This window comes from Haliotis rufescens, unplaced genomic scaffold (genome assembly GCF_023055435.1).
Source record: "Haliotis rufescens isolate VD_foot unplaced genomic scaffold, xgHalRufe1.0.p SCAF_29, whole genome shotgun sequence".
Lineage (NCBI taxonomy): Eukaryota > Metazoa > Mollusca > Gastropoda > Lepetellida > Haliotidae > Haliotis > Haliotis rufescens.
In genome coordinates this window covers 1,750,069-1,769,858 of record NW_025963990.1, presented here as the reverse complement: position 1 = coordinate 1,769,858, position 19,790 = coordinate 1,750,069, and the positions used below count along the sequence as shown (strand labels likewise).

Sequence of the window (19,790 nt, the reverse complement as noted above, 5' to 3'; positions counted from 1 at the left end):
AAGTGGTAAACGTCTGAGACCTGCATCACTTCGGGCTTTTCACCCACATTAAGCTGACACGCAGCGATATAACTGGAATACTGTTAAAAGCGGCGTTAAACCCAACTCACTCACTCCATACTCGATTGGCCGCCGTCATATGGCTTGAAAGTTGCGTCGCTATTGTAACGACAAAGAAACATACATATTTATTGTATAGCCGAGGAGCATTGGCCAATTTTTATATGAACTTAATTAATGTCTTCACACACGAACACACGATATCTTTACATGGGTAATATGAAGACGGCGCTACCACCGACCTGCTGCGACGTGTCGTTTCGTGGACGCTGAACCACAACGAGGGAACGCCATATCTCATGAATACGTAATTCTTACATAGTTATCGGCGAGATCGGCGAGACTGTTCATAAGTTACCTTTGTCAGCTGTGTACAAAAGGCAGCGGTGTTGCATTAGAAAGCAGAACTTATGAAATGGTAATATTCCCCGATGTCAAATTTCCCGTCGGGAGAGGGAGGCAGTATTTGTAAGGGTGTTAGAGACTTGAAATTTTCATTTGTGTTTATTTCGTGACGAGCGTTGTTAGATTAGTTCTCCAACACACAATTGGCTGAACATGAACACTTGACATGCCTTATAATTTTCATACCGACATTTCAAAACTTTCCTTTAAAACTTGACATTTCCCGTGGGTCAAAAGGAAAGCTGAAACTTATGCAGGTTGTAGATGATAACGACTTTGGAATTTGCTGACAAACCAAGCATCGTAATGAGGATGAAAGTGGGATTCGAACCTGTTATAATAGGGTTCTGGGACGCCAGAGGGAAGTATTTCTGCCTTCAGAATGGCAGTGTTTTGGACGACGGGCCACTTATGCCCACGCAGGGAGTCTAATACTATGTGGGGAGTAGTAGAAAAGAATGGTTGTTGACATCCGTTCACTCGATATAGCGTTTACGTCGATGTTACGAGGTAGATCTGAATCGACTGAAATAGAATCTCTAATTAATCACTGTGGTGAAGTAACGGATTTCCGCTTGTCTCGAACTACTAGTAACTCGATGTATTTCCCACGTATGGTCCCGAGGACAAGTTAGGAAGATTTCACTGTACACTAATCGATACTTCTTGTTTAAAGTAAAATTATAGTTACGACAGGGTTGATGCTATGATCGTTTTGTGCAAATGGACCACTCACTGCATTATGACACATGTTTTCACGGGGATGGGGTGGCCTTAAGGTTAAAGCGTTCTCTCGACACGCTTAAAACCCGAGTTTAATTAACAGGTATAATGATGATGTCTGGTGTCCCTCCTAGTGATATTGCTGGGATACAGCTAAAAGCGGCGTAAACCATCACTCACTCACCGATGTGATCGGGGACATTTGAAAGTCTCAGCAATATTCCAGCAATACCACATGGTCTGTGAATCATCGAGACTGGATCAAACAAACCAGTGGTTGACTGCGTGAAGAACGGTCCACGCAATCGAGGCACAGCGCCACGCAATCAGCCATGTCACCATTCGACCCTCATTAGTCCGCCCCTTCTTTAAGCATGGGGAACTGGGATTATGTCTAACCCGGAATCCCCATCGGTGCCCAGTTTAACTCTGGGAGACAAAGACCCCTGATTAACTTTGACATAACAGTCAGTCATTACCTCAGTGGCCTGGTGTAGACGAGACGCAAACATGGCGGCGGCTCCCTTCTTCATGGCAACAGCTTCATCGTCGTCGTCGGGAGGGTGGTAGACGTGGAGAATCTCGCCATGGGGCGTGATCACAAACGAGAACCTGCGAGATACAGTTTGAATGTAGATATGAAGATCTGATATATATCATGGTCAAGCCTGACACATCTTGAAGACTTGAGATAACGGGCAGTGTCAAGATATATTTTGCGATTGATTACATTTACCCTGTCTTCATTGAGACGTTGTCTCACCTTCACAAACGGTAGTAGTTACAACGTCTTTCCCCAGACTGCATTTGGCCCAAGTCCGTGTAGCAACGCTAAACTACCCTAATAACTGCAAACCTAGGATGCAGCATAAACTCACTCCATCCCTCACTCACTCACTCCATCTTACACTTCATCACTCACTCACTCCATCACTCCATCTCTCACTCACTCACTCACTCACTCACTCCATCACTCACTCTCACTTACTCTGTCACTCCATCACTCAATCCATTTCTTTCTTCATCACTCTCTTGTACTCCATCACTCACTCACTCACTCATTGTCATACCGTAATACGAGGTCATGACATTGGCTACACCTTACATTTCCGTCCTATCCCAATAACATACTTTGAGCAAAGAGATATGTACACGTATTCGCGCTCTCTCTACTAACTATTACCATTTCGAGAAGTCCAAACGGTGGCCAATGGTGTCTGAAATTAAAGAAGAAAATAAAGTAAGCATGAAGTAGGTTATCAAATGTTAACAGACATGTTATGTCTAGCTTGACCACAGGGGCAGTATAAACAGCAAATAGAGCTAACACTCCCCCTCCCCCCCCCCCCCCGCCCCCCTTACACAGCAACAAATTAAATCGTTCGGCTTCCCCTTACACAGCCACAAATTGAATCGTTCGGCTTTCCCTTACACAGCAGCAAATTGAATCGTTCGGCTTTCCCTTACACAGAAACAAATTGAATCGTTCGGCCTCCCCTCACACAGCAACAAACTGAATCTATGACATCCCCCCTCCCCTCACACAGCAGCAAATTGAATCGTTCAGCTTCCCCTTTCACAGCAACAAATTCAATAGGTCGGTCTCCCCTTACACAGCAACAAATTGAATCGTTCGGCCTCCCCTTACAAAGCAACAAATTGAATCGTTCGGCTTTCTCTTTCACGGCAACAAGTAAAAACCTTTTGCACCCCCCCCTTACACAGCAACAAACTGAATCTTTCACATCCCCCCTCCCCTCACACAGCATCAAATTGAATCGTTCGGCCTCCCCTTTCACAGCAACAAATTCAATAGGTCGGTCTCCCCTTACACAGCAACAAATTGAATCGTTCGGCCTCCCCTTACAAAGCAACAAATTGAATCGTTCGGCTTTCTCTTACACAGCAGCAAATTGAATAGTCCGGCTTTCCCTCACACAGCAGCAAATTTAATCGTTCGACTTTCCCTTACACAGCAACATTTTGAATCGTTAGGCCTCCCCTTACACAGCAACAAATTAAATCGTTCGGCTTTCCCTTACACAGCAGCAAATTGAATGGTTCGGCTTTCCCTTACACAGCAGCAAATTGAATCGCTTGGCCTCCCCTTTCACAGCAACAAATTCAATGGTTCGGCTTTCCCTTACACAGCAGCAAATTAAATCGTTCGGCCTCCCCTTACACACCAACAAATTGAATCGTTTGGCCTCCCCTTTCACAGCAACAAATTGAATGGTTTGGCCTCCCCTTTCACAGCAACAAATTGAATGGTTCGGCCTCCCCTTTCACCGAAACAAATTGAATGGTTCGGCTTCCCCTTACACAGCATCAAATTGAATCGTTCAGCTTTCCCTCTAACAGCAACAAATTAAATGGTTCGGACTCCCCTTACACAACAACATATTGAATCGTTCAGCCTCCCCTTTCACAGCAATAAATTGAATCGCTCAGCTTCCCCTTTCACAGCAACAAATTGAATCGTTCGGCTTCCCCTTTCACAGCAACAAATTGAATGGTTCGGCCTCCCCTTTCACAGCAACATATTGAATGGTACGGCCTCCCCTTTCACAGCAACAAATTGAATCGTTCGGCTTCCCTTATCACAGCAACAACTGAATCGTTCGGCCTCCCCTTTCACAGCAACAAATTGAATCGTTCGACCTCCCCTTACACAACAACATATTGAATCGTTCGGCCTCCCCTTTCACAGCAATAAATTGAATCGCTTGGCTTCCCCTTTTACAGCAACAAATTGAATTATTCCACTTCCCCTTTCACAGCAACAACTGAATCGTTCGGCCTCCCCTTTCACAGCAATAATTTGAATCGTTCGGCTTTCCCTTACACAGCAACAAATTGAATCGTTCGGCCTCCCCTTACACAGAAATAAATCGAATCGTTCAGCTTCCCCTTTCCCAGCAACAAATTGAATGGTTCGGCCTCCCCTTACACAGCAACAAATTGAATCGTTCGGCTTCCCCTTTCACAGCAACAAATTGAATCGTTCTGCCTCACCTTACACAGCAACAAATTGAATCGTTAGGCCTCCCCTCAGACAGCAACAAATTGAATCGTTCGGCTTTCCCTTACACAGCAGCAAATTGAATCGTTCGGCTTTCCCTCACACAGCAGCAAATTGAATCGTTCGTCTTTCCCTTACACAGCAACATATTGAATCGTTCGGCCTCCCCTTTCACAGCAATAAATTGAATGGTTCGGCCTCCCCTTTCACATCAACAAGTGAATCATTTTGCCCTCCCTCCCCTCACACAGCAACAAATTAAATCGTGTGGCCTCCCCTTTCACAGCAACAAGTGCATCATTTTGCTCCCCCTCCCCTTACACAGCAACTAACTGAATCGTTCGACATCCCCCCTCCCCTCACACAGCAGTAAATTGAATCGTTCAGCCTCACCTCACACACCAACAAATTGAATCGTTCGGCTTCCCCTTACACAACATCAAATTGAATCGTTCGGCCTCCCCTTTCACAGCAACAAATTCAATAGGTCGGCCTCCCCTTACACAGCAACAAATTGAATCGTTCGGCCTCCCCTTACAACGCAACAAATTGAATCGTTCGGCTTTCTTTTACACAGCAACAAATTGAATCGTTTGGCCTCCCCTTTCACAGCAACAAATTGAATGCTTCGGTTTTCCCTTACACAGCAGCAAATTGAATCGTTTGGCCTCCCCTTTCACAGCAACAAATTGAATGGTTCGGCTTTCCCTTACACAGCAGCAAATTGAATCGTTCGGCTTTGCCTTACACAGCAACGAATTGAATCGTTTGGCCTCCCCTTTCACAGCAACAAATTCAATGGTTCGGCTTTCCCTCACACAGCAGCAAATTAAATCGTTCGGCCTCCCCTTACACACCAACATATTGAATCGTTTGGCCTCCCCTTTCACAGCAACAAATTGAATGGTTCGGCCTCCCCTTTCACAGCAACAAATTGAACGGTTCGGCCTCCCCTTTCACAGAAACAAATTGAATGGTTCGGCTTCCCCTTACACAGCATCAAATTGAATCGTTCAGCTTTCCCTTTCACAGCAACAAATTAAATGGTTCGGACTCCCCTTACACAACAACATATTGAATCGTTCAGCCTCCCCTTTCACAGCAATAAATTGAATCGCTCAGCTTCCCCTTTCACAGCAACAAATTGAATCGTTCGGCTTCCCCTTTCACAACAACAAATTGAATGGTTCGGACTCCCCTTTCACAGCAACAAATTGAATGGTACGGCCTCCCCTTTTACAGCAACAAATTGAATCGTTCGGCTTCCCCTATCACAGCAACAACTGAATCGTTCGGCCTCCCCTTTCACAGCAACAAATTGAATCGTTCGACCTCCCCTTACACAACAACATATTGAATCGTTCGGCCTCCCCTTTCACAGCAATAAATTGAATCGCTTGGCTTCCCCTTTTACAGCAACAAATTGAATAATTCCACTTCCCCTTTCACAGCAACAACTGAATCGTTCGGCCTCCCTTTTCACAGCAATAATTTGAATCGTTCGGCTTTCCCTTACACAGCAACAAATTGAATCGTTCGGCCTCCCCTTACACAGAAATAAATCGAATCGTTCAGCTTCCCCTTTCCCAGCAACAAATTGAATGCTTCGGCCTCCCCTTACACAGCAACAAATTGAATCGTTCGGCTTCCCCTTTCACAGCAACAAATTGAATCGTTCTGCCTCACCTTACACAGCAACAAATTGAATCGTTCTGCCTCACCTTACACAGCAACAAATTGAATCGTTAGGCCTCCCCTCACACAGCAGCAAATTGAATCGTTCGGCTTTCCCTTACACAGCAGCAAATTGAACCGTTCGGCTTTCCCTCACACAGCAGCAAATTGAATCGTTCGTCTTTCCCTTACACAGCAACATATTGAATCGTTCGGCCTCCCCTTTCACAGCAATAAATTGAATGGTTCGGCCTCCCCTTTCACATCAACAAGTGAATCATTTTGCCCTCCCTCCCCTCACACAACAACAAATTGAATCGTGTGGCCTCCCCTTTCACAGCAACAAGTGCATCATTTTGCTCTCCCTCCCCTTACACAGCAACAAACTGAATCTATGACATCCCCCCTCCCCTCACACAGCAGTAAATTGAATCGTTCAGCCTCCCCTCACACACCAACAAATTGAATCGTTCGGCTTCCCCTTACACAACATCAAATTGAATCGTTCGGCCTCCCCTTTCACAGCAACAAATTCAATAGGTCGGCCTCCCCTTACACAGAAACAAATTGAATCGTTCGGCCTCCCCTTACAACGCAACAAATTGAATCGTTCGTCTTTCTTATACACAGCAACAAATTGAATCGTTTGGCCTCCCCTTTCACAGCAACACATTGAATGCTTCGGCTTTCCCTTACACAGCAGCAAATTGAATCGTTTGGCCTCCCCTTTCACAGCAACAAATTGAATGGTTCGGCTTTCCCTTACACAGCAGCAAATTGAATCGTTCGGCTTTCCCTTACACAGCAACAAATTGAATCGTTTGGCCTCCCCTTTCACAGCAACAAATTCAATGGTTCGGCTTTCCCTTACACAGCAGCAAATTAAATCGTTCGGCCTCCCCTTACACACCAACAAATTGAATCGTTTGGCCTCCCCTTTCACAGCAACAAATTGAATGGTTCGGCCTCCCCTTTCACAGCAACAAATTGAATGGTTCGGCCTCCCCTTTCACAGAAACAAATTGAATGGTTCGGCTTCCCCTTACACGGCATCAAATTGAATCGTTCAGCTTTCCCTTTCACAGCAACAAATTAAATGGTTCGGACTCCCCTTACACAACAACATATTGAATCGTTCAGCCTCCCCTTTCACAGCAATACATTGAATCGCTCAGCTTCCCCTTTCACAGCAACAAATTGAATCGTTCGGCTTCCCCTTTCACAGCAACAAATTGAATGGTTCGGCCTCCCCTTTCACAGCAACAAATTGAATGGTACGGCCTCCCCTTTCACAGCAACAAATTGAATCGTTCGGCTTCCCCTATCACAGCAACAACTGAATCATTCGGCCTCCCCTTTCACAGCAACAAATTGAATCGTTCGGCCTCCCCTTACACAACAACATATTGAATCGTTCGGCTCCCCTTTCACAGCAATAAATTGAATCGCTTGGCTTCCCCTTTTACAGCAACAAATTGAATTATTCCACTTCCCCTTTCACAGCAACAACTGAATCGTTCGGCCTCCCCTTTCACAGCAATAATTTGAATCGTTCGGCTTTCCCTTACACAGCAACAAATTGAATCGTTCGGCCTCCCCTTACACAGAAATAAATCGAAGCAAAATTGAACGGTTCGGCCTCCCCTTACACAGCAACAAATTGAATGCTTCGGCTTCCCCTTTCACAGCAACAAATTGAATCGTTCTGCCTCACCTTACACAGCAACAAATTGAATCGTTAGGCCTCCCCTCACACAGCAACAAATTGAATCGTTCGGCTTTCCCTTACACAGCAGCAAATTGAATCGTTCGGCTTTCCCTCACACAGCAGCAAATTGAATCGTTCGTCTTTCCCTTACACAGCAACATATTGAATCGTTCGGCCTCCCCTTTCACAGCAATAAATTGAATGGTTCGGCCTCCCCTTTCACATCAACAAGTGAATTATTTTGCCCTCCCTCCCCTCACACAGCAACAAATTGAATCGTGTGGCCTCCCCTTTCACAGCAACAAGTGCATCATTTTGCTCTCCCTCCCCTTACACAGCAACAAACTGAATCTATGACATCCCCCCTCCCTTCACACAGCAGTAAATTGAATCATTCAGCTTCCCCTCACACACCAACCAATTGAATCGTTCGGCTTCCCCTTACACAACATCAAATTGAATCGTTCGGCCTCCCCTTTTACAGCAACAAATTCAATAGGTCGGCCTCCCCTTACACAGCAACAAATTGAATCGTTCAGCCTCCCCTTACAACGCAACAAATTGAATCGTTCGGCTTTCTCTTACACAGCAACAAATTGAATCGTTTGGCCTCCCCTTGCACAGCAACAAATAGAATGCTTCGGCTTTCCCTTACACAGCAGCAAATTGAATCGTTCGGCCTCCCCTTTCACAGCAACAAATTGAATGGTTCGGCTTTCCCTTACACAGCAACAAATTGAATCGTTTGGCCTCCCCTTACACAGCAACAAATTGAATCGTTTGGCCTCCCCTTTCACAGCAACAAATTGAATGGTTCGGCCTCCCCTTTCACAGCAACAAATTGAATGGTTCGGCTTCCCCTTTCACAGCATCAAATTGAATCGTTCGGCCTCCCCTTACACAACATATTGAATCGTTCGGCCTCCCCTTTCACCGATTCAATTTGGTGCTGTGTAAGGGAAAGCCGAACGATTCAATTTTCTGCTGTGTAAGGGAAAGCCGAACGATTTAATTTGTTGCTGTGAAAGGGAAGGCCGAACCATTCAATTTGTTGCTGTAAAATCGGAAGCTGAACGATTCAATTTGTTGCTGTGTAAAGGAAAGCAGAACGATTCAATTTGCTGCTGTGTAAGGGAAAGCCGGACCATTCAATTTGTTGCTGTGAAAGGGAAGGCCGAACCATTCAATTTGTTGCTGTAAAATCGGAAGCTGAACGATTCAATTTGTTGCTGTGTAAAGGAAAGCAGAACGATTCAATTTGCTGCTGTGTAAGGGAAAGCCGAACCATTCAATTTGTTGCTGTGAAAGGGGAGGCCAAACGATTCAATTTGTTGCTGTGAAAGGGGAGGCCGAACGATTAAATAATTTGTTGCTGTGTAAAGGGGGGGGGGGGGGGGATGTCATAGATTCAGTTTGTAGCTGTGGAAGGGGAGGGAGGGCAGAATGATTCACTTGTTGCTGTGAAAGGGGAGGCCACACGATTCAATTTGCTGCTGTGTAAGGGAAAGCCGAACCATTCAATTTGTTGCTGTGTAAGGGAAAGCCTAACGATTCAAATTTGTGCTGTGTAAGGGAAAGCCGAACGATTTAATTTGTTGCTGTGTAAGTGGAAGCCAAACGATTAAATAATTTGTTGGTGTGTAAGGGGGCGGGGGGGGGGGGGGGGGGGGGGGGGGGGCCGGGGGGGGGATGTCATTGATTCAGTTTGTTGCTGTGGAAGGGGAGGGAGGACAAAATGATTCACTTGTTGCTGTGAAAGGGGAGGCCACACGATTCAATTTGTTGCTGTCTGAGGGGAGGCCGAACGATTCAATATGTTGCTGTGTAAGGGGAGGCCGAACCATTCAATTTGTTGCTGTGAAAGGGAAAGCCGAACGATTCAATTTGTTGCTGTGAAAGGTGAGGCTGAACGATTCAGTTGTTGCTGTGAAAGGGAAAGCCAAACGATTCAATTTGCTGCTGTGTAAGGGAAATCTCTACGATTCAATTTGCTGCTGTGTAAGGGAAAGTCGAACGATTCAATTTGTTGCTGTGAAAGGGGAGGCGAAACGATTCAATTTGCTGCTGTGTAAGGGAAAGCCAAACGATTCAATTTGTTGCTGTGTCAGGGAAAGTCGAACGATTCAATTTGCTGCTGTGTGAGGGAAAGCCGAACGATTCAATTTGCTGCTGTGTAAGGGAAAGCCGAACGATTCAATTTGTTACTGTGTAAGGGAAAGCCGAACGATTCAATTTGCTGCTGTGTAAGGGAAAGTCGAGCGATTCAATTTGTTGCTGTGAAGGGGGAGGCCAAACGATTCAATTTGTTGCTGTGTAAGGGGAGGCCGAACCATTCAATTTGTTGGTGTGAAAGGGGAAGCCGACCGATTCAATGTGCTGCTGTGTAAGGGAAAGTCGAACGATTCAATTTGCTGCTGTGTGCGGGAAAGCCGAACGATTCAATTTGGACTTGAGTAACATTCCCTTCACTATAAATAGCTAATTATAAAGACACACAAGTCTTCCTGGTCAATGTTAAATTACATAGAGCAAACTCGGACTTCGTAACCCGTGAAGATCCTGGGTAGAATAGGTCATCCTATGCTTGCGGGATCGGGTGGTGAGGCTCGCTAACTTGGTTGATGCATGTCATCGTATCCCAATTGTGTGCATCGATATCATGATATCAATCTCTGGATTGTCTGGTCCAGACTTGATTACTTACAGACCGCCTTTATATTGTTGGAATATTGCTGTGTGTAGTATTTTTTATTGTATCAGTTGTAGTTGTAGTAGTAGTAGTAGTAGTAGTAGTAGTAGTAGTAGTAGTAGTAGTAGTAGTAGTAGTAGTAGTAGTAGTAGTAGGAGGAGGAGGAGGAGTAGTAGTTGCTACCTTCTGTGTGTTTGGTCTTCAGAGCCAGAGCATACACCTTCACGTAGACCTCCTGTCCGTCCCCGCTGTCTCCGACGTTGATGTAGCCGACCTGAATCAATCAATAAATCAAACAATCTTAAGTCATAGCATGATAAATGAACATTGATAAATATCTCATAGTTTCTGTACAATCACAAGTCATTAATGTACAAAATTTGTTACCGTTTGGGTTGTGGTAGAAATATGTATTCAGATATTTTGCTCTTAAATCAATAAACACTGGACATAAAAAGTGCTATTCATCTTCAATACAATCAGTTTCACAAATCCTACAAAGTATATGTTCTCTTGCAATACCTTCATATCTGCCTGTTTCAATAAATAGACCTGACTCACAGACCCAAGATGATGTGCATGAAAAGAGTGTTCTGTCATAGACACAAGATGATGTACAGGAGTAGAGTGTTCTGTCATGGACACAAGATGATGTACAGGAGAAGAGTGTTCTATCATAGACACAAGATGATGTACAGGAGTAGAGTGTTCTATCATAGACACAAGATGATGTACAGGAGTAGAGTGTTCTGTCATGGACACAAGATGATGTACAGGAGAAGAGTGTTCTATCATAGACACAAGATGATGTACAGGAGTAGAGTGTTCTGTCATAGACACAAGATGATGTACAGGAGTAGAGTGTTCTGTCATGGACACAAGATGATGTACAGGAGAAGAGTGTTCTATCATAGACACAAGATGATGTACAGGAGTAGAGTGTTCTATCATAGACACAAGATGATGTACAGGAGTAGAGTGTTCTGTCATGGACACAAGATGATGTACAGGAGAAGAGTGTTCTGTCATAGACACAAGATGATGTACAGGAGTAGAGTGTTCTGTCATGGACACAAGATGATGTACAGGAGTAGAGTGGTCTATCATAGACATTATCTCTGTAGCAGGGTATTCCACGTATATTCATAATACCGTTTGTATAAACCTAAATAAGGTTTAATGAATTGAATCTTACGTGTTTGCTTATTTTCCCCAACCTGGTCCTAGACCGTCTCTGTGGTCTAGTGATAGAGCGTCCGCCCGGAGATCGGAAGATCCGGGGTTCGCACTTCGACCGTGTCGTACCACAAAACGTGTTAAAAGATGGTACTTGTTACCCTGCCTAGCGCTCGGCATTAAGGGGCTAGAACATGGACTGGTCGCCTCAGAGTCAGTATATTGTGTGTGTGAGTGGGATATTCGTGTTTAACTGCGGTATGGTATCTCAGTGGGACAGCACTATAACATCGGCATTAATCCGGACTGGTACAAGTAGACACACACACAAATCAAGTTCATGTTCCTTAAGCTGTTTTCATGCTCAATGGAAGCTGTTCACTTCGTCGGATAATCGAGGCTGGTTATCCTCTGGCCTTGACATTTTATATTTACGTTGACGTTTTATATTTATTGAGACGTTGTATAATTACGAAGACGTTTTATATTTACGGAGACGTTTTATATTTACGTTGACGTTTTATATTTACGGAGATGTTTTATATTTACGAAGACGTTTCATATTTACGAAGACGTATTATATTTACGTTGACGTTTTATATTTACGAAGACGTTTTATATTTACGTTGACGTTTTATATTTACGTTTACGTTTTATATATACGTTTACGTTTAATATTTACGGATATGTTTTATATTTACGAAGACGTATTATATTTACGTTGACGTTTTATATTTATGAAGACGTTTTATATTTACGTTGACGTTTTATATTTACGGAGACGTTTTATATTTATGTTGACGTTTTATATGTATTAGTCGTAAGAAAGGGACGATTAGATGGGACTCATACAAGCCCTCTGTTGTCCTGGGGTTACCACTCAGTTATATATGGCTCCAATATTTATATCTTATTTTTAACATATATGTTTTGAAGGTGCGAGTGAGACATTATTTGAACAAAGTCTTTGAATGGCATTTAGAAGTGATACACATAAGGAATATGGATGTTAACTTCTTCATAATGAGAACACAAAGTTTCGGAGTATATGCTTACTCCTTCATCGGGTGAATGAATACTATGAGGCAGAGAATATATAAATGTACCTGTAAGAACAACAAAAGTTATAAGAAAACAAAAAGTGGAAACTAAACAAGGGAAGCCAACAGATAATTGGCGCTGATAGGTGATCAGCAATGGATAAATGGAAATCATTTAAACTGTTTTTAAGCTATATCGAATATCCTGAACAAAATATGTAACTTTTGTTTTTCCATAACAGTGTCATGTTAAGCACATTTAAATAATATTCGTGTGAATATAAACTGTATTATAAGTAATAAACATGGCGCCCTTCGGGGTTGTGTTTGCGTCGATATTATATTATATTCACTACCGCTGGGAATGTAATATTGAACTTTCAGTATAACTTTTATTCATTTTCTACAACCTATGAACCTTCGGTCCAGCTAGCACTATATACCCTTTTATAGCCTTATATAATGTATAATAATATATAATTCGAACCCACAATCATAGGTTTCTGGCATGCCCAAGGGACGCAACTCTGCACAGCGAATCGCGGCGCCTTAGACGACTGGGCCTCCCGTCCCCCCACACACACCTGTAGGGAGGGACTGCGTGCGTGCGTGCGTGCGTGCGTGCGTGCGTGCGTGCGTGCGTGCGTGCGTGCGTGCGTGCGTGCGTGCGTGCGTGCGTGCGTGCGTGCGTGCGTGCGTGCGTGCGTGCGTGCAACAAAAAGCAAAAATATTATACATCACCGCTGTGATTGTGTGTTTGAATTCCGGATCCCCCGATAATGATTCTATGTTTGTCAGCATCATACGAGTGCCCGTGTGTGTCACCAAACAGGTCCAGATCTTAGGGCTGCTTCACTTAGGGCATTCCTCCACATTGAATGATATAGCTGTTTCTGAAATACTGTTTGAAACGTTTCCCGAAACTCACTCACTCACGAACACCTGCGCCACTTTGGACATCCTTCCACATCAAGCTGACACCATTGAAATAACTGTTTATACTAAAGTACCGTTTAATACGTTACTCACTCACTTTATCTCGAAATATTGATAATTCGATACCTTCTCAATGAAATTCAAGTTCGGCTCAAACGAATTGGTGTTGAAGTTCTCTTTGTGCTCGTTATATCTCACGCTGTTTCAAAGTCATTAGGCCCCTAACATATATTGTAGTTACGTAGACAATGCACCTGATCATCTTAATCAACGCAGTTGCTATGTAAATGATTAGTCCTCAATCAAAACAGTTTTTCTCAACATATAATTTATGAGGCCAAGCATTTGTTCCCCGACATCGTTTTAAAATGTTTACAGGTCGAATATATATGTCATGATCATAAAATCGATACCACAAAGATAATCACCTTGCCTAACACATGGGAAATTGGGTATCACTGGGCGATTTGAATAACACGAGTCGGTTTGTCCCAGGATCCCGTGATCAGACATGTGAGGCAGACGCAAGACAACTGCGTGCTTCTTACGCTTCAACTGGCACCCTGAATACATTGAGAGGTTAATTCGGAGCTCGTTTCGTGCAGCGTCATCGTGTGGGTTGTCACGCCCCACAAAGCGATCGTAATGCTGCGACTGTCCTAAGCCTAATGCTAAAATATAGGGTTACTTTGCCCTTGGATCAGGAATGATAACACTCATAATAACATTGTAATTCTAGAACAGGATTACGTTTCCGAAAGTTTTCATGTAAATTGACACCATAAAGGAGAAACTATTCGGGTCGTTTTAACATTGTTAATGGTAAAAAAGATACTATTGGTGTAGGTGTAGGTGTTGGTATAAGTATGGATGAAGGTGTAGATGTAGGTGTAGAGGTAGCTGTACATGAAGGTTTAGATGTAGTTGTAGGTGTACATATAGGTGTAGGTGTACATATAGGTGTAGGTGAAGGTGTACATATAGGTGTAGGTGTAGGTGTACATAGAGGTGTAGGTGTAGGTGTACATTTAGGTGTAGGTGTAGGTATAGGTGTAGGTGTACATTTAGTTGTAGGTGTAGGTGTACATTTAGGTGTAGGTGTACATATAGGTGTAGGTGTACATATAGGTGTAGGTGTACATATAGGTGTAGGTGTACATATAGGTGTAGGTGTACATATAGGTGTAGGTGTAGGTGTACATATAGGTGTAGGTGTACATATAGGGGTAGGTGTAGGTGTACATATAGGTGTAGGTGTACATATAGGTGTAGGTGTACATATAGGTGTAGGTGTAGGTGTACATATAGGTGTAGGTGTAGGTGTACATAGAGGTGTAGGTGTAGGTGTACATAGAGGTGTAGGTGTAGGTGTAGGTGAACATTTAGTTGTAGGTGTAGGTGTACATTTAGGTGTAGGTGTACATATAGGTGTAGGTGTACATATAGGTGTAGGTGTACATATAGGTGTAGGTGTACATATAGGTGTAGGTGTACATATAGGTGTAGGTGTACATATAAGTGTAGGTGTACATATAGGTGTAGGTGTAGGTGTACATATAGGTGTAGGTGTACATATAGGTGTAGGTGTACATATAGGTGTAGGTGTAGGTGTACATATAGGTGTAGGTGTAGGTGTACATATAGGTGTAGGTGTACATATAGGTGTAGGTGTACATATAGGTGTAGGTGTAGGTGTAGGTGTAGGTGTAGGTGTACATATAGGTGTAGGTGTACATATAGGTGTAGGTGTAGGTGTAGGTGTACATATAGGTGTAGGTGTACATATAGGTGTAGGTGTACATATAGGGGTAGGTGTGGATATAGGTGTAGGTGTACATATAGGTGTAAGTGTAGGTGTACATGTAGGTGCAGGTGTACATTTAGGTGTAGGTGTAGGTGCACATTTAGGTGTAGGTGTACATATAGGTGCATAATTAAGATACATTAAAGATTTTCCGTAATCAAATTAAGTTCATACCTCTTTTGGTTTGATTGTGTATTGATGTGTACAAATGCATATTGGATTGTTCATTTACAAACAGTTCTCTGTTTTTGTCCCGATATAATCTTATGTATGCAGAGCGTGTCACCTGTTTGTAGGGTGGAGTCGACTTTTCTCTCTTGTCACGATCGCGAAGTTCAGTTGATTTCAGGCTTGAGATGTTTCAGCCATTTTGAAACTATTAAAAGTGTGTGATTTCTTGAGTTTTAGCTTATCGCCTGGTAATGACACCGTCACCATGGCAACTAATCAGAGTAATTGTGATCTGCCAACTACTTATTTCTCTTTAATATTTGAAAGGATTCATATTTCGTTTCATGCCGTATTAAGTATATGAGCACGGGTGGTAAAGTCGCCACACCACAAATCGTTGAGTAGAGCTGCTTCCCAGAGATCTACCAGACTCGTGGGTTCGAATTCCAGATTTGCTCTGATTGTGATTCTCGTGGGTTTCACCTAAGTGGTAAACGTATAAGACCTGCATCACTTCGGGTTTTTCTTTCAAAAATAAGCTGAAAATGTGTGACCACTGAATACTGGTAACGACGGTCATCTCCATAAGACACTGTTTAGGTTTTGTGTTACGGTCTCGGTTACCTACTCTATACACGAAATATAGAGGACCCTTTAAGGTAAGCAGATACTGACAAATGAATATAGTAACTGTTTAGATAAAGGTGAATAAATACATAATAAAATATTTGGATATATGAACTGTCGGAAATAAGCAGCAATCACACTGGGTTAGGAATGGCTGCTTCATCTCAACAAACCGACATCCAGGTTATTTAATGTGTTACTTACGTTGTCTAAGACCACCCAGTCATGTAAGGTACATATGACTTTGACGTCAATCTTTAGCATTCCTTTAGACGTATTCACGTATTTCTTTTTTTAGGATATTTTGATTACATTTTGTCGCAGATTTAGAAAAATAAGCAATACAGAAATAAAATAGGACTCCACAGCTCACCTTGGCTATTCTGCTTCATCTCAACAAATCGACATCCAGTGTATATCATGTGTTATTGCTTTGCAAAAGAATGCCTGATGATGCACGGCTAGATTTGAAACGTCAATCATTTTCTTCAGGCCTATTCGCTTATGTCTTCCTGTTAGTATATTTTGATTATGAATACGCGGAATTGAGAAAAATAAGCAATATGGAAATAAAATAGGACTCAACAACTCACCTTGGCTAACACTTGAAAATCTCCAATGTTTTTCACATTTGCATTGGAATCATACTTGTACTGGTACTCAAACCCCGGTTCAAAGTTAATGAAACTTGAAGAAGCACATATCAGTAAAACAACTATTCCACAAATTGCCGGAAAATGATTTCCCGGCATTTTGAAGAATAAATCCTTTTCCAAAGTTGTTGTATAGCTTTAGTCTTGAGCGACGTCTTACATGACTGAACTAATTTCAGCTCAATTCTACACACATGGGCAGGTGCAATGCGATTGGGTTAGGGAAACAAGGACGTTGATTTATGTGTTTTTCACAGCTTACTCTCGACAAAGAGATCCCTGTCAATGCAGTTGTATGTACAGAGATATTCACAATGGGCCGTGCATATTTAATCTGAAAAGATATTATAAGCAACAGACAGTGGATGTTTCTATTGAATTGTATTGTACAATGAGGTGCAGGGGAAAATCCACGACCATGGAAAAATTGTTTTCATGACATAACTGAGGGCTATCACCGCAGTAAGGCCATCTCCATGAAACCATTTGAGGAACGCGGTGATGATGACAGTGGCACCGATGTCAACTGATGGGTACCGAACTTTTGTCAATATTGAGGTAGCTTATTGTCAGTGGTGAATCTAGAAGAGCCACTTCCGAGTTCTTTTAGCTTTGAAATCAGATTAGGAAAAAAAGACTAGTATTAAGAAAACTAAAATATGTGATTTAATAAATGGCATACACAATGGTCTCAAAGATTGTTTTGGGTTCATGTTATAGATATTTCATAACTGTGTCACTTAGTGGAATGGAGAGTGAGTGAGTTCTAGCCGTCTCATTCGGTATTATAGTTATATCATGACATGCCTAAAATATTAAACACATGAAACCGGGGCTATAGTTATGGCAAACCAAGGATCAATATCGGGGATTCGAACCCACTATAGTCCACTTGTTTCCGTTTCTGGACGCAGCGCTGCACTTAGAATGAACATATAATTTATATGGGAATTAACACCTTCATCGCAACAAACATCGCAAAATAATCGTTTAACGAAAATGTGTTTTAAAAGTTTAACGTCGCTTGCAACAGTGTTTGAGTTATGCCATTTCGCGTTGGCTGTTGTCAGGGGACCGAAGTAACGCAGTCCCTAACACACAGGTCACACTCAACACTATTTCCATTGTCCAGTTACATGGTTAACTGATGGTTATAGTCTACGCATGATCCTTTGTTGACGCAGGATTGGCTCCGAACAAATACCAAAACAGTTGCCTTGAAGCGGCCAAAGCAGGTTTCCTCAATGAGCCTATTTACTCAAATTACAGTCACACCAGGGTCATGATCACGTGTAGTGGACTCAACGAGTCTGTTTGAGAGCGCCTTAAACAGTATTTCAGTTACACCACGTTGTCGGCAAAATGTGGGCGGAAAGTGTGTGTGTGTGTGTGTGTGTGTGTGTGTGTGTGTGTGGCTGCTTGTACTAGTCCGGACTGAAGCCAAATGATAGTGCTAGCCCACTGAGATACCATGCCGCAGTTTAAAATGAATACCCCACTCAGACACAGTATACTGACTCCGAGTCGACCAGTCCTTGTTTTATCTCCTTAATGCCGAGCGCCAGGCAGGGTAGCAACAAGTACCATCTTTTAACGTATTTTGATATGACGCGGCCAGGGATCGAACCCAAGACATTCCGCTTTCCGGGCGGACACTCTACCACTAGGCCACGGAGGCGGTCGTCATTCAGTACAAAGTCACGTAGCTAATTACGATATGTAGAGAGCAAAAACTGATGAAGACCAAATCATCAATACAAATTTATTCCTCCAGTATTGACAAAACGGTCGGGCTGTAAAAATCTCTAAGGTCAATCTGGGGTTTATAAATAGACCACGTGTATACTCCAGATGGTTCGGTTAACATGTCACCTAAACGGTTTACTAGTCATGACATTAAGTCTATATGTGTCCTAATAAATCATCTTCACGTCATTTACCGTGAATGTATCTAGATTTTGATCGACGGGACGTCTCCGCATGTTCAGTAATTCAGAATACATGCATAGTCGTGTATAGGTAGCTGTGTAAAGTAGGTTGGCATGTGTATCAACATTTGAGACAACATTTAAAGAGCTCTTGTGGAAACCAGGGTACTGTAAATGTCTCTGAAAAACAACCACCTTGTGATAATATCTACCTGTCAATAATATCCACCTGTGTATCAAGCCTCCCTGTAAATAATGTGCATCTGTGTATAATACCTACATGTAAATAATGTCCATCTGTGAATAATACCTACCTGTAAATAATGTCCACCTGTTGATAATGCCCACCTGGGAAAAGTTTGTCATTTTGTGTTTGATTTTGTATGGATGTGTTTGAACTCCGCTAGAATAGTATTTCATGAATATCCCCGGAAACATGATGTGCGAGCGCCCAAATGACAAAGGCGGTACACATATTGACATGGGGATGAAGAATAGCGGTTCATGATCAGGATAATCTGAAACTCGATTCAAGGAACTGCAGATTCCGGCACATAAGGAACGTCAGGTAATTCTTCACAACAAAGTGCGGCGTCTCAGACCACTGGACCAATTGTTCTCTCACCAAACTACACCAGTACGTAATGTGACGATGACAATGACGGCACAAACACATGACGCACTCAGGTGATGTATTTCATTTAGAAAGAAAGTTTAATAAAACGGACAGATTCAGTCTCCATGACGTTGATTGTTATTTAACTAGTCGCTGTTTTGCCATTTGTCTGAAAAGTCCTATCCGCAATAATTACATTATTTGACCTATACAAATATACACATTGGGAATGGTGTGGGCGTTGTGGGACAAAACTTTATCCTCAAATGGGTGGATGTTGATGGTGGGGGGGCGGGGCTTGTTGTGTTTATAGTTTCATAGTGCAAGCCCACAGAAATACCATGCAGGGATACCCACCATAGACAGATTATACGGACCATCGTTTAAGGTATTTCGGTATGACGCCGCAAAGGGGGTCCAACCAACCACATTCTGCTCTCTGGACAGACGCTCTATTCACTAAACTACGGAGGTGGTGTTAACCACATCGGTAAGCCACGATTACAGGTCTGGTACAGGTGAATCACAAGTACTTATCCGGGATTCGAAACCACAATT

At 42.8% G+C, this 19,790-nt stretch overlaps 1 protein-coding gene across 2 annotated transcripts in view; it reads right to left on the bottom strand.

The window, feature by feature from the left end:
* Positions 1 to 16,861, bottom strand: part of LOC124137708 — a 139,094-nt gene extending 122,233 nt beyond the window's left edge. For both annotated transcript variants that reach the window (XM_048402760.1, XM_048402761.1), the window contains exons 1-4: positions 16,629 to 16,861; positions 10,465 to 10,555; positions 2,372 to 2,405; positions 1,668 to 1,800 (exon numbers count right to left, since the gene is read on the bottom strand). In XM_048402760.1, the coding sequence (XP_048258717.1) occupies positions 1,668 to 1,800; positions 2,372 to 2,405; positions 10,465 to 10,555; positions 16,629 to 16,787 (417 nt within the window). In that variant the 5' untranslated portion in view covers positions 16,788 to 16,861. The remainder of the gene's footprint in view (positions 1 to 1,667; positions 1,801 to 2,371; positions 2,406 to 10,464; positions 10,556 to 16,628) is intronic.
* Positions 16,862 to 19,790: the final 2,929 nt, after the last annotated feature.